At 38.8% G+C, this 24,047-nt stretch overlaps 2 protein-coding genes across 2 annotated transcripts; both read right to left on the bottom strand.

Moving 5' to 3' along the window:
• Nucleotides 1–1,087: 1,087 nt before the first annotated feature.
• On the bottom strand, nucleotides 1,088–8,215 carry fam3c (FAM3 metabolism regulating signaling molecule C). Its single transcript, XM_073838075.1, has 10 exons — nucleotides 8,152–8,215; nucleotides 7,309–7,370; nucleotides 6,956–7,060; nucleotides 6,750–6,776; nucleotides 6,149–6,272; nucleotides 5,780–5,838; nucleotides 5,608–5,658; nucleotides 2,976–3,060; nucleotides 2,755–2,881; nucleotides 1,088–2,636 (listed from the first exon to the last, which is right to left on the bottom strand). Exons 2-10 carry the CDS (start codon nucleotides 7,322–7,324, stop codon nucleotides 2,547–2,549), a joined length of 684 nt encoding a protein of 227 aa, XP_073694176.1. The 5' UTR covers nucleotides 7,325–7,370; nucleotides 8,152–8,215; the 3' UTR covers nucleotides 1,088–2,546.
• A 1,444-nt stretch (nucleotides 8,216–9,659) lies between these two features.
• On the bottom strand, nucleotides 9,660–23,946 carry LOC141333481 (sortilin). The gene is made up of 21 exons (XM_073838494.1): nucleotides 23,722–23,946; nucleotides 23,198–23,260; nucleotides 22,948–23,024; nucleotides 20,787–20,889; nucleotides 20,156–20,323; nucleotides 19,744–19,817; nucleotides 19,517–19,563; nucleotides 19,219–19,355; nucleotides 19,011–19,094; nucleotides 18,482–18,542; nucleotides 17,734–17,889; nucleotides 17,138–17,235; nucleotides 15,969–16,068; nucleotides 15,718–15,889; nucleotides 14,748–14,941; nucleotides 13,442–13,634; nucleotides 13,240–13,356; nucleotides 13,013–13,139; nucleotides 10,215–10,321; nucleotides 9,978–10,095; nucleotides 9,660–9,901 (listed from the first exon to the last, which is right to left on the bottom strand). Exons 1-21 carry the CDS (start codon nucleotides 23,944–23,946, stop codon nucleotides 9,887–9,889), a joined length of 2,436 nt encoding a protein of 811 aa, XP_073694595.1. The 3' UTR covers nucleotides 9,660–9,886.
• Nucleotides 23,947–24,047: the final 101 nt, after the last annotated feature.

Below are 24,047 nucleotides of genomic sequence, written 5' to 3' on the forward strand. Positions count from 1 at the left end.
ACGTCTTCTTTTTCTAATGTACACAGCGTATATTGTGCCTGTGTGGAATACTTGATTCTAATTGGCCAAGCGCTGTCGCATAAAGCAATGCGTATATAATTACGCTCATCCGATCCGGGAACTGAATGAAACGGCACACTACTATAACGGAAATGGCGCCATCTTGTGTCTCCGTTGTCACTTATAGTAAAAAGACAGAATTCAGGTAAAGATGAGTTAAATATATATCTATATTTAATGTCCGCGTGTTTGTTTTGTGTAAACAAGAACTACCTGGCAAGTAACGAATAAATTCGATTTAAACCGTAGTCCCATTGATAAATGACCAGTTAGACCGTAACTGCGTCTTATGTAATATGTTTTTGGTTTATTAGAAAATGAAAGACGTCGAAATTATTCTGTGGTAACTAACAGCATTGAACCTGGAACATTTTTTGTACTGCTGTACAAGCTCCCTACAATAATCTCCCCCTCAAATATTGACCTTGATTGAATTTCATGCACTTGTAAATAGGTTATATATCCTCCATGTTATAATAATGATGTTGGATTTGAGGAGGTGGAGGGGCAGGACACATGCTGCAGGATAAATGAATTATTTCATGTTTCAGAGCACTTCAAGTTCCCTTCGTTTTAGAGAATTAGTATATTGAGACAAGGAGTTTGTCAGAATATAAGGTATTCATTGATGGCATAAACAGTAGTTCTCAGCACATTGACATTTGTATAGACTGGGTCTGTACATGATATTGTTGCCTACATCAGTACCTATATATTTTGATATTTTCAGAATGGAATAAATCTGTTATTGAGAGAAATTACTTTCATCAGTTAAGCCAGCGGAGTGATGAAGTTTGCCAACTGCCATCCCTTTCTTGTGCAGCTGTGTACTTTGAAACCTTCTCTGGTCTTTTCTTAGGCTAATGAGAGCCGAATGGACGCCTTCCAGGAATCTACAAACTCCTTTATAAACACATGTACCATTTTGGATGCGTGCATCAGGCTTTGATGAGGCAGAACAGATGCTAGGGTTATTCTAGGGGGTTCTCAGCCTTAATCTAAACAGAGGTAAGACAAAACCCAGGAATGAAAGCAACAACCTTCATTTTTAATACGAAACTTTTTTACAAAAGAATCTTAGAGCCATTGCGAAAGACTGCAATCACACAATACACAAATTACTTGATTTAAACCTATTTTATACTAGAGAAATCTTCAAAACAGCTTTACACATTAAGGCCATGACATGCAACATCAATGATTTCACACAAAACTCTAGAAGAGTCTAGATAAAATCACTTAGCACATTTGATAATTGTGTTAAATAAGGCACACAACTGGTTTTCTTACAAAAGAAATGGGGTTCAATCCACAGCTTCACAGTATATAGGTAAAATCGTGCAGGGAATTATCAACAAACGTAGAGATCATGGGCTTTGTGTTGTGACATTTATGTCATGGTAAGAGAAAGCGCATACTATTGACACTGCAGAAGGTACAATTAGGAATATAAGCAGTTATGATATTGTTATTGCTTGCTATAAACACTAACAGCATGTAACTAACATCTGCTAGACATACAGCTTACATAATCTCTATCAACACAATAACTGATGGAAATTTTTTGAACTCCCTATATGTAACAACATTCCCAAAAGCTACGGATAAAATGGCATTAAACTGGAGACAGTAGTTAAACAGTAGCAGGTCAAAAACCAACAAAAGTCTATAGCTCAACCCATCACACACCAGAGACATGGGTGTTTTTAAATTCAAGAATTTAAAACAAGATTCTTCATTAAAGCAATAAAGTCCAGCAGTCAAAATACCTTTGCCTGTATAAAAATAAATATAACCATAAAGCAATAAATACATTCTGGTGACAGCAGCCCTCAGCCATTTCACTTCAATCCAGTATGATCAACATTTTTAGAGTGTCATAGTGCAGTGATAAATATGAGGGCAAAACCTCTCCCTTCATTATTTGTGAAGAAAAAAAAAAACGGTACACAAGAAAACATGCAGTAAATCTTCTGAGTCGATATCACTCTTTTCCTTATGACACTGGAGCCTCATAAATGGCAGAAATCTTGCTGTTTATGGACCAGTTATTAAAAAAACCTACAAATCAAGTCTCCCACAGGCATGGAATTTTAAGACTGGGTTTCCAGGGCTGGAAAGTTCACAACAAATAGCGAAGTTGTAGATATTTCTAAGGTGAATATAGTGATTTTCAGCAGTACCTGGCTACATATTGCTCTTTGTGAGTCTAATCCATGAGCAATTGGTAGAAATGAGAAAAGTAAAGAAAACTCACTGGTTAAAAGTAGTGGGAACTAAAATAAATACAAATACAGAGCAGCAAATGCTCTGCAGCACTAATAGCGAGATTTAAAATGCAGGAAGTCCAACATCAAATTTAAAGTCTGTATTCTACTCTTACCTGCGTCATTGTCAATGCTAACTGAACAATACAACATTGCATGTTCAATTTTGAATTCTCCAATCTTCTCTAGGCTGCACATGAAAATGCGAAATGGTTGATTCTACTCATGTTTTACAGGAATGCATCCTTCCATCTCCAGAACTTCAGGCCAGCCTTCATATTTGTTGGTCTCTGCATTGTTCTTGATGTGCTGGAGACCAAAGAGATGATTTATTAGATATATAAAATATTAACCCAAAATTTAAACAAGACATGGCCCCTCTTTAATACGGGCTGCGGCCTGAAATCGAAATACAAGCTAAATTTACCTGCTCAAAGGGGCTCTTTGTCTTGATCCCTTTGCCTCCAACAAACACCCAGTTATCTCTGAATCCCAGTATGCTGATGCTTGTGCTGCCCAATTCTGCTATCAGATTTCTGGCCTCTTCATTTAGCCTGTTCATAATTAAAAAAAACAAAAACAAACAATAAATAGAGAAGCCGAGACAGATCTGTAAAGTCTAACCAGATATTTAGAGAAGTGACTCACTTTGTTGCAGGATCATCAAAAGTGGCCATCATGACAATACTTCCATCTTCTATTTCCTTCAAGAATTTTATAAGCTGGTTCACATCTAGATAAGAATAAACATTTAAAAGATTTTGCATGTGACTCATAAGGAAACTTCAAGTACTTGACCATGCCCAGTTTGCAAATACACACATGCTCTTACCAATTAAACCATAACATTGCGGCCCTGTTTTCAGCTGGTAATAAAATTAGTCCCTTGCTGTCCACTTAAAACTCAACCGGGGGTCAGAAACCACTCAAGAGGCCTCAGCATACTTCCAAGTGGGCACCAAGATAATTTGTAATGATTTAAAATACACTTTAAAACTTTAAACTTTAGTTTAATTTGTTCCTGCGACAACTGTCATGTTTATTTAAAAGGATAGTTCACCCAAAAATGAAGATTTTGTCACTAATTACTCACCGTTATGTCATTCCAAACCCGCAAGACCTTTGTTCATCTTTGGAACACCAATTAAGATATTTTTGATGAAATCCGAGAGCTTTATGACCCTGCATAGACAGAAACGCAACTGACACGTTCAAGGCCCAGAAAGGTAGTAAGAACATTATTAAAATAGTCCATGTAACTTCAGTGGTTCAATCGTAATTTTACAAAGCTACAAGAATACTTTTTGTGCACAAATGAAACAAAAATAATGACTTTATTCAATATTTCTTCTCCCCCAAGTCCCTATCTTCCGCCATTGGTGAGAGTACCACAAAGCATTTTTACAAGCAGATGATTGCGCACACACGTGGTACTCTCGATAATGGCGGGGATGTGATTTGGAGGAGAAGTATTGTTGAATTAAGTCGCTATTTTTGTATTCTTTGAGCACAAAAAGTATTCTCGTAGCTTTGTAAAATTACGGTTGAACCACTGATGTCAAATGGACCATTTTACCGATGTCTATACTACGTTTCTAGGCCTGGGAACATTTCAGTTGCGTTGTTGTCCATGCAGCATCAGAAAGCTCTTGGATTTAATAAAAAATAACTTAATTTGTGTTCCGAAGATGAACAAAGGTCTTACGGGTTTCCAACAATATGAGGGTGATAAATGACAGAATTTTTTCATTTTTGGGTAAACTATCCCTTTAAAACTCAGGGATCCCACAGTCTCACAGAGAAATGTGTGAGGCAAATTTAAAAGTGTGACTTTTTAAGCTTTAAAAAGTCATGGAAATTATTAAAAGCAATAAAATGTCCCTTCTAATTAGGTCAAGCACTAAAATATTTTAGAAACTGAATGGGGGGTATTTTAAGTTTTTACCCTGTAATCATGAATGACAATTAAAGTCGTCTAAATTAATCAGTCATAAAGATCAGTTCTTAAAATTCCAATATTATGGAATTAAATTATTTTCATTTTAATTATTAATTACTTCATTTTTTTTTTTAATACATTGCTGCTTCTAATTTCTGAAAATAAAAACAGTTGAAAATGAATTACTTTGTTTTAACTGCATAAGTATCTGAAATATCTTAGGTGCCTTCAAACATTGAGTCCCCATTAAAGGATTAGTTCACTCCTGAATTAAAATGTCATTTTATGGTGATCAACGGGTTGAAGGTGCAAACTGCAGTTTCAAAGTCACTTCAAAGGGTTCTACACAATCCCAACCGAGGAATAAGGGTTCTTGTCTAGCAGAACGATCAATCATTTTCAAGAGAAAAAAAACTAAATTCTATACTTGTCAACCACAAATACTCATCTTGCACTAGCTCTGCAATGCCTGTCTACGACTTCACGCATTAAGTAATCATGTTGGAATGGTCACGCTTGGTTATTTCTTCATCTGTGTACTTCGGTTCAAAAAGGTAGGGTAGGGCGAAAAACTAATTTTCTCCTCCAACTTTGAGGAGAACTTACTTTTATTTGCATGTTTGCTTTGTAAACACTGGGTTGGTACTTCCGCCTATGTCATGCATGCATGATTAAGTAATGTGGTAGAGCCCTTTTAAGCTGCAATGAAAGTGCAATTTGAACCTTCAACCCATTAATCCCATTGAAGTCCACAATAGGGAAAAAAATCCTGGAATTTTTTCCCTCAAAAAGCTTAATTTCTTTTCGACTGAAGAAAGGCATCTTGGATGACATAGGGGTGAGTACATTTTACTTCTAGAGTGAAGTAATCCTCTAATTACTTCCTCTAAGTAACACTCACAATTCTCAACCACTTCTCCTATGACTCTTTTTTAAGTGTCCAAGATCAATAACAATACAAATGCAATGTGGTCATATGCATTTCGGATTACGTCTGAATGTGATTTAGGTGATCAGACAAGAAAAGGCTTGAATAGAGCGCATTACTGCCCAGTGCCCACCCACTTTTTAACGGAAGTATTTTACCATAGAGATTTTTTAAATGTCTTAATTAAAGCGCTATAAGCCATGAACCAAGCCAACCAGCTATGAGGAGAATCACAACCATACAAACTTATATTTGAAGCCAAAAGTATATAAAAATGTGACAAAAAGACATTTATCTAATGGCTGTAGTGAGATGATCACCCAAGATAGAGTTTAATACAAGTTTAAACAGAAGCCAGACACATACAATATGCATAATTGTAAACAAGATATGACATGTATAAAGAGATTTACCTCCAGACCACATGTCAAAGGAATCCATCTTGGTGAGCTCGCCGGTCTTCCCTGTACACAAGCCAACTTCTCTCAGTATGTAGTAACAAATAATTTGCCAACATACAGTCACTGTGTTCAGTTAAAAAGGTTATACCATCTACAGGTTTCTAAAGACAAAAAGGAGGCATACCATTGATCAAAGCAATGTTTATACCCCGTCCAACGTTGTTCTTTACTCCACTCATTATTCTGATAAAAGATAAAGAAGAAAGAGTTCAAACAGCAGCAGTCAAATACACTACCAGTCAAAAGTTTTTGAACATTTAATGTTTTTTAAAGAAGTATCTTCTGCTCACCAAGCATGCATTTATTTGATCCAAAGTATAGCAAAAACAGTATAATTTTGAAATATCTTTTACTATTTCAAATTTTCCATTTAAATATATTTTAAAATGTAATTTATTCCTGTGATCAAAGCTTCTCACGTTTCCTCAATTTTAGTATTTTTCTATATGTTTATGCAATAGTGCTGCACAATTAGAGATTGTGTAAAACCTACACATTGTCCTGAAAACACATTTTCGGGCCCACAACGCTGGCTGCTCCACTGGTAATCTTAAAGGCAAAATGGCCCTCCGGACAGGATTTGGAAAGGCCGCATTTGTGGCGCGGAGGCCTGGTGGCTGAAAACAACACCAATACATTTATAAACACAGACATTTTTACTATTTGAAAAGGAAAAAACAAAACATTTTGGCTATGTTCCAATCTTCAGTCAGCACATTTTAATATTTGTTTATATTTTTTTACACATAAACTAGACAGGTCTCTTCATGCTCAATTATGTCTCTGACATAATTCTTAAGTTGATGAAACAATAAAAAGTAAATCAAGAAGCTAACACCTACATGCCATTCATACCACTGCAGGAAAGTTTAATTACATGAACCATTAACCTACATATGTCTCACTCATACTTTTAATACTCTGCAGTAACATGTAAGACAATGACTGTTACAAAGTTACATGTTTTTAATTCCTCATTTACATCTGCACCGTTTCAAGAGGAGCTTGTTCATCTAGTCCCGTCAACCACCTTTAAGGATTAAACTCCATCCTCAATTCTCCTATGTAGTAAAAAACTGCAAATATGTACTTACGGACAGTCTCTGCGGGTGCGTACCGTGCTGTAGAGAAACAGATGTCGATTAGCAAATAGCAATGTGCCAAGTCAAACACAGAAAACCCTAACTCATTCCTTAACCAAACAAATGCATTATCTTACTTTCTTAACAAAATATATGTGCAGTTTTATATCAATATGTTCTGTTTGTGTTGGAGAAAATGGCTGCATGCATAAACTCACCAAATACTTTCCCCAGTTTAAAATTCATATTGCTCTCTAATAGCTCAAATGCCAGGAACACCGCTAGAAATAAGATAGAAACCAGCACTGCCAGTTTCAAAAGTCCTGTAAAAAAAAAAAAAAGAAAAAAAGTCCATAATATTTTTCATATAATATTATCATAGTAACAATGGCGTAGTATTTAATTTCAGCTGTTTTGTTCACTTTTGCACAATAAACAATTGTGCAATGTCTTAAAGCAAAACGTATTTGCACTGCTATTACTCATATATACACAAAAGACCAAATATTTGCCTTCGGTTACATGTAATATATACTTTAGCAGATTTCATACTGAAAGAAACGGGACAAACCTCCTGCTCGCATCATCCTGACGGCTTTGCAAGCACCAGTCAACACACTGAGAACCAGACACCTGACATGAGATCAGATATCATTATATAACAAAAGCACAAATTCCTAAATATTCCAAATACAATTATGTTACCTGCAGGAATTTACTCAAGATTAATGTTTGTTACACAGCGAAACAACGACCAGACTGACTAACAGACCTATAATTGGCTGATTTAGATTCATAATTAACACTTATGTAACCTGATTATCCTTTCAGCTAAGCATTTATTTTATTTGACTACTTTAAGCTGTTAAACACATTTTATCATGTTTAACTAAACCACGTAATTATACAATTTATGAATGCATTAAATTGTTTATGAATAAAATGAATGAAATTTCTGTTATCAACTATTTTAGTAAATTCTAATATAGTGTTAAGCATCCTAATTGTTATTATTATTAAATTGTACTCTGCTTTGCAGATATCAGTATCAGTATTTTACATAAATCTGTAGCAGTCTTCACCTGTCTGAAAATGAGCCAATAAAACATCTACTAAAATGTTAGCTTTAACTTCACATCAAGGTCTAACATGTAAAACAAACACACACATCCCGAAAACCTCTAAGTATGCCTGAAAAAGATGCCAGAAGCGATTTAAACGTTTGTGTGAAGTTTGGTGTCAGTTGACAGCAGTAAAAGTGACAATAGCCGTTAGCATGAGGCGAGTATACAAACAAAACACAAGAATAAACCTTAAAACAGATGCATAATATGAATTCAGAAACATAATGTAACCCAACGAATGTACTTTTAGACTAATATTAAATAAAGACGTGGAGAATAGAAAGAAGTACCTGATGCCACGGCGACACAACGCTGAGTATCCTTACACATCCGGTTTCGCCAGAGGGGAGGGGCGTGCGTGTGTGCATGTGCACTGCGTACGTGTGTTTGAGACGGACACGCCCACACGGGGGCGTGCACTAGCTACAGGTCGCCCTCTCAAACTACTTAGCGTTTTATATGTATTTTTCAAGAACTAGTTACACTGGTTTTAGTCTCTAATTCAAACAGAAGGCATTTTAAAGCCTTTTGGAATGAATGAAAAGTTAGGCTATATCTAAAAATGAACAGAATATTCCAACTGCTTGTAAAGACGTTGGGTTATAAAGTAGTAAGCTGATTAAATAGGAAACTATAGACATGTGTTTTTTATTATTTTGTCATATAAAATGCATTGCTTAAGTGTTCTTGAATTTTGAGTCAGATGAGTGAAGATGTGTGAGAGTCTCTGGTTGATGTTGGTTTGTAGTATATGTGTGGGAGTGTGTGTTAGTGAAGAGGTGTGAGGTGAGTGTATGCTCATGTGAGGTGTGTGGTTTGTTTGTTTTCCAAGACAGACAACTGTTTGGTCTCTTTTTTGTTTGATATTTTTCTGTAGTGGTATTTAACTAGCGGTAGAGCAATTTTCTGCAAAATTATGCAACGTGACATACTTTATTCTATATAAAGCAAATAAAAAAATATAAAAATACACTAGCAGTCAAAAGATTTTTTAAGAAGACTCTTCTGCTCACCAAGCCTGCAATTATTTGATCCAAAGTGCAGCAAAAACAGTTACATTTTGAAATATTTTTACTATTTTAAGATGTATGTTGTTTTCTATTTGAATATATTTTAAAATGTCACTTATTTCTGTGATTTCAAGCTGAATTTTTATCATTACTCCAGTCACATCATTGTAATAGATTTGCTGCTCAAAAACTGATTTTCTGAGGTTTTGTTTATGAATAGAAAGTTCAGAAGTACAGCAGTACAGCATTTATCTGAAATATAAATATTTTGTAACATTTTAAATGTTTTTTCATCACTTTTGATCAATTTAAAGCATCCTTGAAAATTAAATTAAATTAAAAAGAAAATAAAATGTCATAAATGTTTCTTGAACAGGAAATCAGCATATTAGAATGATTTCTGAACGATCATATGAACATATTCAAATATAATGCAGTTATTTTAAATAGTAAAAAAAAAATCACAATATTACTGCTTTTGCTGTATTTTGGATCAAATAAATGCAGGCTTGGTGAGCAGAAGAGACATTAAAACATTAAAAATCTTATTGTTCAAAACCTGGTGTGTATTAAATAATACACTTATTATGGTGTATTAACAAAATTCTTTAAATGTGGATAATAGGATAAGCACAAATAGCAGATTTTTAATTGTATTTTAATTTATTTACAATTCAAAAACAGTAGATTGGTCTATTAAAAAACATAATCCCAAAGCTCAAGGAGGATTGCCAGCAGCAGCCTGAGGGAATATGAATAATTCCAGTGCAAAAGACAAAGAGGGTGAAAGTGAATTCATTCGTAATGATTAATCTCTGGTCCCTGTATAAGACACTTAATAGGACAAAATAAGACCTGACCGCAGCAAGATACCTTATGCCTCGGTTTAAAAAATGCAGTACACCATTATTTCCAAGTGCTTATCGTCCAGTTACAGCGCCTGGGTTTGAGATTCATTTGAAACAATTCACACTTGTCTGCAAAGCCTGAGTAGTTCCCAGAGTTTAAATGTTGTTCATTCAATGAGATCCTACGAAAGACATAAAAAGTCAGTCAAATTCAATGAATACAGGGGAGGATAATATTGATTGATTCATCAAGCTCACATCATCTGAGTCCTCCTGCCCTTGGAAGCCATTTAGTTTGCTATTGGGGCTGTTCTCATTGCTAACACACAGATCGTCTTCTTGGAGTTGCAGAGCCGAAAAGCGATAAGCAGGTGACCTGCAGAGGGCAGAATGTGACCAATAGAGAATCTAACTTCTGCAAGGCTCTGTTGTAGGAGAAATACCGAAGGTGGCCTCAAAATGAATGTAATATTAATTTTTATCATGTGGCCTTACCTTTGCCTACAGTTTATCCTCCTTGAAGAGATTATTAAAGCTGCAGTAATTACCAAACCAATTACTCCCACACAAGTACACACTACAATAAGAGCCAGCATGCCCGGCTGCAAATAGAAAGACAAGAAATGCATTTATCCGGTTTATAAATCGTGTTTTAATGTCTTAATTTAATATTAATTTAATAAACAAATTTCATAATGATATTCAGAAATACAACACTCTTGCTCATACTGGTTAAGCAAACTGTATTTATGCTCTTTATATTTTAACATACATGGTAAGTGTCACATGTTTGTTCTGTTGTGTTCCTGTCTGAGTTTGTTCCTCATTTGTTCCCATGGTTTTTGATTAATTGCTACACACCTGTTTCAGTTCTCCCTAATTAACCTTCTAGTATTTAAGTCCTGCGTTATCCCCATTTCCTTTGTCTGCTATTAGATGTTCCCATGTGTGTGATTCTCCTTGCTCTCCTGTATTTTCGTTGTGGATTATATTAAAAGACTGCATTGGAATATTCTTGCTTCGTGCTCTTCCCTTAAGCCACACAACCCGTGACAGAATAGCAGACCAAACAACAGTTTATTTGCGGCGTTTTTTCTTCCTTTTGTTTTGGTTTGTTTCTTTTTTTTCTTCCCTCTCCCGGAATGGATCTGCCAGCAGTCCAACTCCTCTGCCTGAAGCAACAGGACCGTTCGCTGGAGGACCACACAAGGGACTTTTTAGATCTGGCGTGTCTTACACACTTCCCGGATCGCTCGCTCAGTGTTTTCTATCACGCCAGCCTGAGCGAGCCGTGTAAGGCACGCCTACCAGCGAACGGTCCAAGGGAGGATTTCGCCGCCTTCGTGGAGTGGGCGCTGGAGAGTAATGGACTGTATTTCTCCGTCTGTCCTGTTCAGGAAGACCTCTCCAGCCCCACTCCCGATCCAGAGCCCAGCCAGCTTTCATCACCCCGCAGCACGGAGCACAAGCCAGAGCCCACCGCAGCCGCACAGCCAAAGCCCGTAGCGATTAAAGCGCCACGATCTGCCGCAATTAAAGCGACAGAGGACATCATCGCCCCGGAGATTGAGCCTGATGACGCGACTGACCAGGTGTGTGAGCCGGCTACACTGTGCAACACCGTAGGAGTCCTTGTGGAGATCGAGGGCTTAGAGGGAGGTCCCGCCCACACTCCTAACACTGAGGGTGAGCTGCAGCTGAGCTATGGATATTATCATAAAGAACTTTTGGAAATATTTGAAGTGGATCTTATAGACTGGTTTGGGGAGATATTATCCAGCTCTCCTGTGTCTCCGCTGGTTCCGTCCAGCTCTCCTGTGTCTCCGCTGGTCCCGTCCAGCTCTCCTGTGTCTCCGCTGGTTCCGTCCAGCTCTCCTGTGTCTCCGCTGGTCCCGTCCAGCTCTCCTGAGTCCCCGCTGGTTCCGCCCAGCCGTCCAGAATCTCCGCCAGTCACATCCAGTCTTCCAGAATTTCCGAAAGCTCCATCCAGCCGTCCAGAATCTCCGCCAGTCAAGTCCAGTCTTCCAGACCCTCCGCTGGTCCCGTCCAGCCGTCCAGAGTCTCTGAAGTTCCCACCCAGCCTCCCTCTCCCGCCTCCACTCAAACCAGCCAGTTCCTCAGCCCTGTCTCTGCTAGTGCCTGTCTGTCCCTCAGCTCACCCTCAGGCTGCGCCATCTAGGATTGTGGATCCATCTCGGGACTTCCAGGCTCCAGCTCCGCCTAGGCGGGTCGATCCCCAGTCTCTACCTCCAGCCTCCGAGTCCTGGACTCCACCTCGGTCCTCCGACCCTTCGGCTCCGCCTTGGCTCCTGGCTCCCTCATCTCCACCATGGCCCGTCATCCCACCAGCTCCACCGGGCTCCCTCGTCTCTCCGGCTCCGCCTTGGTCAGTCGTCGACCATCCGCCGCCTCGGGACTCCATTCCTCCGGCTTCGCCTTGTCACTCTGTCCCTCCGGCTCTGTCAGGCTCCTCCTTCCCTCCAGCTCCGCCTTTGTCCTCTGTCGCTCCGGCTCTGCTGCGGTCTTCCGGATCCACATCTCCGCCTCATTCGCCTGAGCCATCAGCTCCGCCTTGGCCCTCTGGACCCTCTGTGTCACCCTGGCTCTCCGTCTGCTCGGCTCCACCTGGGTCACCTCTGCCAGTAGCTCCGTCTCCATCGCTCGTCCCCAGGGTGTCATCTGCCATCTCTCCACCATGGCTCCTCCCTCCTTCGACTCCGCCCTGGGGCCTCGTCCTGGCTGGTCTCTGGACTACCATCTGGCTCCTCCTGCTTCTGGCTCCTCCCTGGCTCCTTCCTCCATCTACTCCACCCTGGCCTCCTGAACTTTACTCCTTTCCCATTGCCTGCCCTTCGCCTGCCCCACGCCCGCCTCCTGAACCCCCACCCTCCCTCCTCTGTTGGACTCTTTGTCGGCGCGAGGACGCGCCTTTCCGGGAGGGGGCGAAATGTCACATGTTTGTTCTGTTGTGTTCCTGTCTGAGTTTGTTCCTCATTTGTTCCCATGGTTTTTGATTAATTGCTACACACCTGTTTCAGTTCTCCCTAATTAACCTTCTAGTATTTAAGTCCTGCGTTATCCCCATTTCCTTTGTCTGCTATTAGATGTTCCCATGTGTGTGATTCTCCTTGCTCTCCTGTATTTTCGTTGTGGATTATATTAAAAGACTGCATTGGAATATTCTTGCTTCGTGCTCTTCCCTTAAGCCACACAACCCGTGACAGTAAGTGATTTCACTTTATGTTTTTTGGCTGTATAGTGAATAATGATTGTCATAAGAAATGGCCACTTACTGAACTCTCAGTATGCAAATTTGAGGAAGCTGATGAAGTGTCCTTCCCACAAAGCTCTTTGAAAGCATCTTCTCTTTTCGGAGGGCTGAAACCCCCTTCACATTTATCGCCAGGAATCTTACGATACCTGTTTAACAGAGTGGTATAATTATAACATCAAATGTATGTGCGTGTGCATGTGTTTTACAATTTTGTTATATGAAAAACAAGATATATTTCACAATCACCCTGAACTCTGAAGTTCATCCAGCTCCCCATTAAAGCAAATATCCTTGGTTTGATTCAGAAAGTCAGGTTGTAGAAGACACTCCGAGGTGTTTTCATGCTGATAGAAACCGTACTCACTGTTAACAAGAGAGATGTTCAGAAAACACTTTTTCTTGGCCACAAGCAGAAGTCCAAACCTCAGTGTGGTGCAATTTTTCCTACCACATGTAGTCGTCTCTAGTGCAAGGACATGGCCGCTGCTGCCTGCTGACCACATATCCTCTTCCATTTCTGCATGCTGAAAGTTTCTTCAACCTTCTAAACGTCTCTTTGTAGCCCAAGAGGCATCCGTCTGTTTCTGGGTCAGAGTCATAGTCAGAGTGCGCCAACCACTGCACATAGTCCTGTTCACCACCTAGGAAAAGAGATGATTTGAACAAACCCCTTAGACTAAATATTGCATTGTCACTGTCATTAAACTCTAGATGGCGCAGGCTGATGAGTCATTAACGCAAACTGATGATATTCAAAGCGTTAAACTACTTTGCACAAGCTGATTGGTTCATGTTGCAAACGCAGCCAATGAGCTTGCTGGTTTGCATTTAAATGACTGTTTAGCATTCTCTAGAGCATTTCGTAGTGTCCTTGAAACTCTCAGAGTTCCTCTGAAACCCCAGCTCAACCTGTTTAGTTCTGCTACAGGTTTTTTTTTTACTGTGTATGCATACATTTTTTTATTTAAAAACAAACTTGTTCATCCAGTTCCTTTTTTTCAAAGCAAAAAATTGTGTAATTATATAGTTATGCATTAGAAGGGGGTGTTCCAATACTTTTGGCAATATAGTGTATATGCTACAACCAAGAACACAGATTGTAAAAATTTAGTTTTTACAAAAGAACTGTATTTTTTTCTTCTTAAGGCAGTGACACGATGCTGATGGGCTTATGTTTTTGAGCACCTGTCGAGCTGTCTTTGTCTGTTAGCCAATATTATTGGTAGTGTGTTCAGCACTTTTGGCACTAGTCCGACCCCCCGCCAAAGCTTTTAGTCTGACTGAGTATTAAATTGGTGACAGAGCTTGTTGGTAAAAGAGATCACTCCAATTGGTTGTTCAGCTAAGTGCACGGGAAGAAAAACAGAAGCGGCAAAAGCAACCAAACTACGAAGTTAAGTGGACTAAATTCTATGCAAGTGCTGCTTTGTTTACAGTTTGTATATCCACAGTCCAAGCTATTCCAGTTTCCCTTACTAAATGGGAAATACAGATGACTGCCACCTGCTGGTATGGAGAGTTATTTCCTGTCAGGCAAGAGAAAACGCACTGCAAAGACTACAGTACAGCCAATGAGCAACTAGGCTCATTGGCTGTACTGTAGTCTTTGCAGTGTGTTGCAAGTGCAACTTTTTGGTTCAGGTGAAGATGACGTGATGACTTTCGTAGCCACTATTCTTTGATTTGTATCTAAGCTTTGATGATGTAGTATACTTATTACACTATTTGAGTTTAATTCTTGAAACGTTGCTTACATTCTCTGGTGAGCAGGTGTTCAAAGTCTATGGTGACAGCCACCCACATGGGCTGATCATCATCATCTGGGCGGTAGCCGAAAATGCTGATATTCATTGTTTTAGTGCCTGGCTCAGATGCCAGTCCTGCCAAAAAGATTGGGTGGTCTGTGAAATTAAATACGTTCCAGCACTGTCCTTCATCTGTGGAAAACCTGAAAACATCAAACACAGTCACATATGACAGTGACCACAAATTATGCATTTGTTCTTTCAGAACAAGAACGATGTGTAAAGCCCGGTTCAGACTACATGATTTAAGCCCGATTTTGGTACGATCTGCTTGGTGTAGGGCGTTGTGGGGATTAATAAATGACAGCGGGTGCTGGGAAGCAAGATTCAATAATTTCTTCTTGTGTAGTGTGTCATAGTGGATGACAACTGACGCCACATCTGCAATGCTTCACCGCATAACCACTGAAAGATTACCATGTTTAAATTTTTTTGGTCGTCCACGATGAGTTTTGTCACATCTGTGACACAGAAGCACAGACGCGCATTCGTGCATGCTTTCAAACATTCCGAAAAGAAAGAGAAACAATGGTATTGGTCCTGCTCGGTGGAATTTTACAATGGAGGTAATGTTGGTGGACCTATGGCAACAATATTCCTGCATTCATGATGTTTCCTTAAGGGAATACTATGACAGACTGAAAAAAAAAGGTCAAATAAAAACCATTTTACCTCAGTTGACTCTGACAGTCCATACTGCTTTTATACTGTCAGGTTTTATTTCTTTTTTGGGCTTTTCTGACAACAAGACAGCAAACGCTGTTTGGTAGCCAGTGTTTGTTTACACTCATGGCACCTTCTATCTAGTCATGCACTATTGATGACAGCATGCATGCTGTTAAAGACTGTTGTAACGGACAAAAATCGTATAGTCTGAACTGGGCTTAATACAACTGCAGGCCAAGTGATAGTGTGTTACTTTATTGAGCTGATCTCTCTGTCTCTATGCGCCTCCACGGCCACTATCAGGCCTCCAGAGTCCAGGATGCTGTAGTGGTGAGGTCCTCTCAGAGTCCCCCACCAGGTGTAACCTCCATCCCCAGACACATACACATCCGGCCGGGCAGCTGAAATGGAGTCACCAACGCTTCCTGCAGTAACATTTAACATTCTGATGAGTTTGAATGTTTATTTGTGGAAGTTGTGGAGATAGGTAGTAGGGACTAGTACCATGGGCGATAACCAGACCAATGGCGGTAGGTTCAGAGAGAGGCAGCATAGGAGTGATTCCACTAAAGTGACTATGTTCTCCGTGAATGTGCAGGTTACACTAGAAAAAAAAAAAACGGAAACAATAACATGCACATATTTACAGTAAGGCTGAATATGATGTAAATTATGTCTCTTACTGAGATATGTAGTAGAAAACATATTAAAGATTGTATGTTATTTAAGAAATTGACATCGTTTTATTTTGGACTATGGGGGGCCGCCATTATTTTGATGATGTGAAATGGCTGAACTCTGAGTGACTGGTGCTACCTGTTCCTATTTTTACTGCAACACAACTCCGCAAATAAAATACTGATATAATGACCAGCTTACAGGTGGCAATGGATATAAGCATAGACTTAAACCAAATGCCGTACTATAGTTTTTCTCCTGTCAGGATGGCATCTACCGTTTCTTGTCTCTGCCATTTGTAAGCTCTTTCGGTAGCTGTGGTCTACTAAAAGTCTCAAAGGCATCAGGGCTGAAGTGGAGAGAACAAAGTCATAGGTCTTTAGGAAGTTTTATTCGTCCACAGACATCTTCCCACTCTTTTCTCCTCTTCTTATCACTAGAAAAGCAGTGAAGACTTGGGTCACTTCTCTTGTTGCCCTTTGACTGAAAATTACAAACAAAAGCTGTACAGTGTGGCATTGTATCAGTATTTTATTTTCCCAGTTGTTTTGCAGTAAAAATAGCAACAGGTAGCACCAGTAGCTCACGGAGTGCAAACATTTGAAGTCACTGAAATAATGGTGCCCCCATTGTCCAAAATATGTATAAAACTATATGGATTTTTTAAATAATGTAAATCTTTCATGGGTTTTCTTTTCCAATATTACATTATGCTTGGATGTATGTCACAAAATGGAGGGAAATATCTGTTTTACTTCTGTTTCATTGCTTTAAAGGATATGAAAATTGGTCTTTTAACTTTAATGTAATCATTTAAAGTTGCCTTGTGTGAAATGTTCATCCAATTATTGCCAATTTTAAAATGTTCAATATGTTCTTGCCTAACTTCCTGCTTAAACAGAAAATACATCAACAGAGCATGAAAAAAACATACTTATTGAAAGCGTAACCAATAAAATGCAATTTCTCGTCATCACTCAGTCCTTAGCAGTTACCTTTTTCGAGGTTTCTGGACAATTCACATTCTCTGGCTTCCTCAGAAATCTCCATCGCCCGCCTCTGTCGTATGTAATGACTGAACGAATGCGCCCATCTGCAGTCCAAGATGAGTTTGATATCTTTTAATAATGACATACAAGCATCGCCAATACAAGTTTGACTGGCAATTTGGCACTTGAATGGATAGTTCACCCAAAAATTTTAATTCTGTCATCAGTTACTCAACCCCATAAGATTTAATTTAGGCTTTTTTAAATGTACATAGATGGAGCACATCAAATGTGGTAAACAGACACTGTTGAAAAAACAGCATATGCTGGTTAGGTATGTTCTGAAGCATGATAGCTGGTTTAAGCTGGTCCTTAGTTGGTTATAAAATGGTCCTAAGCAACTAGCTCCTGGTCAGAACCAGCTCATAACCAGCTCAGGACCATCTCAAACCAGCTGCAATGCTTCAAAACATACCTAACCATCATATCCTGGACTTTTCAACAGAAGAAGCTCAGATGTCCTTCTTTGACACAGAATTTTCATTTCTGTACTGATTAGGCACATTTAAGACAAATAAATAACATGAAACAAGTGTTCGTACCCTCCTCCAGTATGTTGGTGAGATAGACCCCTCTCAAAGACGTAACATTAGTGAAATCGCTCTTCCCCTCCCCGCCGAACAGGTGGCGCTCCAGAGACTTCGAATACAGGATTCCACGGTCATCAGAGGTGTAGATAGTCCCAAAATATGTGTCTTCTGTAAGCATGTGAGATCACATCACATACAAACACTCCGCTGACACAGCCTTCTCTCAGACAAGATAAGAGATCAGCCATAAGCCATCATTATTCACACACATACACAGCAAACCCATCTAACCGGCTTCGTGTGACAAAATGTGAATCGAACATCCAGTGAGAAACAGATCGACATATAAAAAGGCATGATGGGACATAAGATAACTCTTCACATGAGCCATGGACTGTATGTGATACATACATGTAAATACAATGAGGGGTGTATTTGTGTGTAATTTCCTCTAGTGTGACAGTGAAGGCCTGACTGAAAGACTACACCATCCTCACTCTTATCTGTTTCTAGTGATCGTCGCAGCACAAAGACCTCCAGACTCCAAGATGAATAGTGTACACACTGACCCAAAAGAGTCTAGCATTTTGTGCAGAGACATTCTATGATATGTCAGCATAAAGTGGAACTTGCTTGGCAAGTCCAGCCTCCTCACTGTTAAACTGACAACGACAGTGGTTGAGCTGTTAAATAATACTGATACTTTTTTTTTTTACAGGATGGAGAAAGACAGAGGAAGTTAAAAAGCGCGAAACAGAACCTCCAGGGTTGTCCACATGCATGAAGATCATGTCCACATCGCCGTCCAAAACGGAGTAGAACTGCAAACAGACATCAACAGTGAGTCAAACAGTTGCACACAGCTCTCAAGTCATATTGTGAGAGGTTGTGACAGGTTTTTTCTGCCAAATCAGCAGGACCAACTTGAAAGCGGGAGTAACAGCACAACTCTCATACATTTTCCAAACTTATTTATGAAAAACAAATTAACAATAAAGTAATAAATTATTATTATATGTATAATATTTATTAATTATTGTGTAATTATATTTATTTATTATTATATTAATATACAATTAAGAATTAATGTAAAATATTTGTAAATTATTTGTTTATTATTTTATAATACATTATAAATACAAAAAATATAAATATACATTTACCAGTTTTATCATAATTGTGTTCAAACTTGTTTATTTAGAAGTGACTTATTTATTAGAAGTAATTAATTAAAAGTTACTTTTTAGTTTTTTAAATAGTGTGTTCAAGCATTTGTGTCTTTTTCATACCTGCTCTGTAGATGCTGATGGTAGCTGAGCTTTTTTGAAATGGTCACCCTGGTCTGAGGACACGTAGATGACACGAGGAGAGCCCTGTAAACACAACACCTCATAAATCAAGCATGCTTTGATGATTCTTACAGAATGGTGGGCAACATGAGTTGTGTTCATATGGGTGAACACATGCTTGAGTGTGCATGTTGTCTGAGTTCCACACCAGTTTTTCCATGACAGAGGTAAACAGAAAGCCACCGATGTATCCGAAGGAGAAGATGTTCTTGGCGATGGTGGTAAAATTTTTGCCGAAATCCTGCGTCCGTCTCAGAATAAGTTCACCTCGTCTTGCTGCCTCCACTGGTTCAAACCCAATTAATAAATTACCATTCAACTGATTAGCATTACATTTAATGGCCAGTTTGCTTGAACATAAAATGTATCTCAACCAACATCAGTTATTCATATCTAGTGATTCCTTTAATGTTATTTAATGAAAAAACATTGATGAAATCACGTACCAGTTCCTTTTGGACTGGAACTGAAGAAAAGAGTGATTCCAGATCCCCTTGAAAGAAAAAAAGGAAAACTATATTTTACTTACAGAAATTAATTATTTTTTCACTTAGATGATATTTCCTCACTTATAAAAAATATATATAAAATATTTTGAAAATATTCAAATACACAGACATCTTAAATGTTTAGTTTCTTGTTCAGTTACTCGTGTCACCGTTATTGTTCTCACCATGTGAATGTGTGAACTCCTTCGTGAACCTCAGACCAACTGTTCCCAAAGTCTTGTGAGAGCCATAAGCCATCCTAAAGACAAATGTCACATATGACATTTAAGGAGGAAAATTCTATCATTAATTTCTTACCCTCATGTCTTTCCAAACCCATAAGACCTTCGTTCATCTTCAGATTTTTGACAAAATTCAAGAGCTTTCTGATCCTGCATAGTCAGCAATGCAACTACCATGTTCAAGACCCAGATAAACGCCAAAGATAAACAATGGTCTTACAGGTTTATAACGACATGAGGGTGAGTAATTAATGACAGAATTTTCATTTTTATGCAAACTATTCCTTTAAGTGTCAACTAATTAAAATACAAGGGGGTGGCAGAACCATGAATCACCTCACAAAATCGTACTCACATCAATGCTGATGACCGCAAGGTATTTTGGGTCCTGGTAGTGAAACTGAATGGCCTGTGCTGGATGGAAAGGAAGCTGCACTGATCTGAACGTCACACCAGCATCCATTGATGTAAAAATAACTCCTCCTCGGGTCTCGGTAAAAGGCAGGTTGGCTGTTAGAATTATCTGTAATGGTGACGAAAATGTTAAAAAAAAGTTATATATAATTTACTTACTTAAAAAGTAAAGGATCGAAATCATGAAGAGGAAAAATTACAGTGTGGGTTTTCTTTGAGATGATGACAAATATTAGTTCCAAAGAACTGACGCACAGCAGGGTATTAGCTTCACACCAACCCCACTTTGGAGGAAGTTAAAAAAAAGTGTGGTTTCATGTTGGTGATAGGTTTTAACACAAACAGGCTGCTGTCTGTTAAGACAATGAGATGTCTTGAGACAATTAAATGTCATGGCCTCCTTTTCGGACAGAATCTCACTTGTGTCAGAATGGAAAAAAACATACTTCCCACATATTGACGACTACATACAATGACAAAGTTTACTGAAGAAAGGTCACACTATTAGCTAAGACAAGTTTGACTTGTGACTTTCTCAGAGATAAAGCCTTGATGTTAGCACATTTATTTACCTGTTGTGGGTTGCCAGGTCCAGCACTTATCCCAAATTCCTTGTTTATAAATGTGTTGTTAATGGCATGGGAAACATCATGAAAAGACTTTCCATAGTCATCACTATAAAAAAGAGGTTGCATCTTTAAAAAACAGCTGGCTAGGCCAATAAAATCAGCATTTGTGACAGCTTAGCTAATTAAAGGAGACATTGGATGCAAACTTTTTTTTCATATTAAGCTGGCTGCACACTAGATGATTTTCAAATCTTAACCAATTTTAAAACCATGGGAGACCACAGACTTGAAGATAGTTTTAATCGATTTTAGCCTTATAATCCTCTAAACGAGCACACTAGACGATACGACCAGGCCGCGAGACCACACGTTTGATATTTACGATTTGAGTTCGGAGGCGCTTCTTCTCGATCAGGAGCAGTTAAATAATCCTAATGACACCACACAACAAAGGATTTTTTGGACAAAAAAATCGTTTGCAACAACCCTCAAATTGGACCCCCAAATTGGCCTTAAAATTGTATAGTGTGCGGCCAGCTTAAATGTCTTAGCAGTGTGTGGACACAGCCACCCTACAATGATAAAAATCAACAAGAAAACCTAAATGGTCCCAATTATCAAGCCGTTTTGATTTTCTGAGCAGTATGACATCATACTGCACAGGCCCCGCCCACAAACATTGATGAACTGTCCTGTATTAGCATTTTTCCGCCTTCAGCCAGTTGTACACTGTACACCATTTTCTTCACACTCGAGCATCTGTAGCCACAACATTGTCTCGTAAGCAGTGCAGGTGTTTTGTAGTTGGACTTAAAAGTAAACGTAAGAGTCTTCTCCTGACATCAGAGCCACTGAGGACACAGTGGATTAGTTTTGTTTTTGATGCTAATGCGCCACCAAATACACAAAAATAAAAGCGAGGGAGTGAGCAGCTCATTATTAATTAAAGAAACATGCACCGAGGGTCACTGTGAACAGAGCTGCTTTTGACAAGGTAAAAAGGGTGTTGTTTTACATGACCACTGAGGAATTTTAACCTTCAAAGTTGTTTAATGTTGCAGACATTTCATGAAGACCCTAAAGAATCATACCAACTTGTGGAAAATGAGCATCCAATGTCCCCTTTAAAAGAAGCACCAGTAAAAGCCTGAATTGGCCATACTGATCTATACCAGGGGTGCCCAATCCTGTTCCTTAAGATTTATCATCCTGCAATGTTCATCTCCAACCCTGATCAAACACATGTGAACCAGCTAATGAAGATCTTCAGAAACACTTGATAAATAAAGACAGGTGTGTTGGAGCAGGGCTGGAAGTGAAGTCTGTAGGTACAGTTCAAGTCAAAAGTTTACATACACCTTGCAGAATCTACAAAATGTGAATTATTTTGAGATTCTTTGGTTTTTCAGCATGTTTGTGTATTTGAAACCTTTCCAACAATGACTGTATGATTTTAAGATCCATGTTTTCACACTGAGGACAACTGAGGGACTTATATGCAACTATTACAGAAGGTTCAAATGCTCACAGATGCTTCAGTAGAAAACGCAATGCATTAAGAGCTGGAGGGTGAATTTGAAGATCAGGGTAAATTTAACTTATTTTGTCTTTTGAGGAACATGTAAGTATCTTCTGTAGCTTCTGTAGCTTGGCTCTTAATGCATTATTTTTCCTTCTGAAGTCCCTCAGTTGTCCTCAGTGTGAAAAGATGGATCTCAAAATTATATAGTCATTGTTGGAAAGGATTCAAATACACTGTGGGACCTAAAGCACTTTTCTGAAAAACAGCGGGCAGTTTAACTGTTCAGGACAAACAAGGGACTCATGAACAACTATCACTTAAAAAAACACAGCTGTGGATCATTCAGGTTACAACACTATTACGAATCAAGTGTATGTAAACTTTTGAACAGAGTCACTGTCATAAATTCAACTATTATTTTTTCTTGCGGACTATATGTAAATGTCTTTCATGTAAAATATCTTATTCAGGACAGTACTAAATAAAAAATAACATGCATTTTGATTGACCCCTCTTATTTTGGTAACTTGTTAACATTTTGCATTCTGCAAAGGTGTATGTAAACGTTTGACATCAACTGTAGATGGATCTTCAGGAACAGGATTGGGCATCCCTGGTCTACATGTAAACTGCACCACTGACCTCCTATAAAGTCGTGTTGAGCCGCCTTCGTAAAAAGAGTCTGAGGGAGCACTGAGTGTGGAAAGAACCAGGATTACCTGAGATGGACAGAAAAAGTGTTCACAATGCACCCTGCATTATTTCTTTAAATAAAAGTGTACTTATTATGAACGTAAAGCTACACTGTTCATCCAAATGATCAAGACAATGACCATAAAATGATGAGATATCTACTAGTTAATATTTAGATGATTTGGAAAGACTGACTTACCCCAGTTCCATCTCCAACCCATGTGAGGGTAAAACTGGATCCATCATCGCCATGAAACCCAGTCTGGAAAAAGACCAGAGGACAGAGTAGCACATATACTGATGAAAGTGGACTTTCCTGTTCTGTCTGTCATTTAATAGTTCACACAAAAATTTAAATTCTCATAATTAACTCTTCCTGTGTTGTTCCAAACCTATAGGACTTTTATTATTATTATTATATATGAAAAGTGTTTCAGTGTTCTATTTGCGTGTCCAAAACAACAATGGACATATAAATCATAAATAAATAAAATGACAGATCTTTAATTTTGCTAGTGGCAGCTATCAAAAAAAAATCTAAAATCTAACTGTTAGTAGATACAGATATAATTTTAGCAGTGACCATAACTGTAGGCGTAGGATAAATTAATGCAAATTGTGTCACCTTTTGACATTCATCTCAATGTCAAAAGTAAAATGCCAAAATAAAATTACAAAACATACTTTATTTGGATTGAGTGAACTTTAATATCTCGTTCTCACCTCGTGTGTGTGGCTGAGCAGAAGCGCTTGGTCTTTGGGTGACAGTGGAGACTTGCATGCCGTAAAATGCGCTTGTCCACTCCAGGTGTCTCGCCTGTCTCTCGAGTGACCCCGTGCAGTCCGAGAGAAAGTCACTGTCCTCGCGTTGCGCTTCACACGTACTAACGCGTCCAAACCGAGGACCAGTATACACACACTACCCAACACAAGCAGTGTCCAGTTCATGACTGTGTGACAGATAGAAAGAAGTAAGTTTCCTAATGCCTCAGAAGATGCGCGCTGGGGGAGGAGTGAGCGCCACTGTCCGCAGACTCAAGGCATGCGAT

This window comes from Garra rufa, chromosome 4 (assembly GCF_049309525.1).
Source record: "Garra rufa chromosome 4, GarRuf1.0, whole genome shotgun sequence".
NCBI lineage: Eukaryota > Metazoa > Chordata > Actinopteri > Cypriniformes > Cyprinidae > Garra > Garra rufa.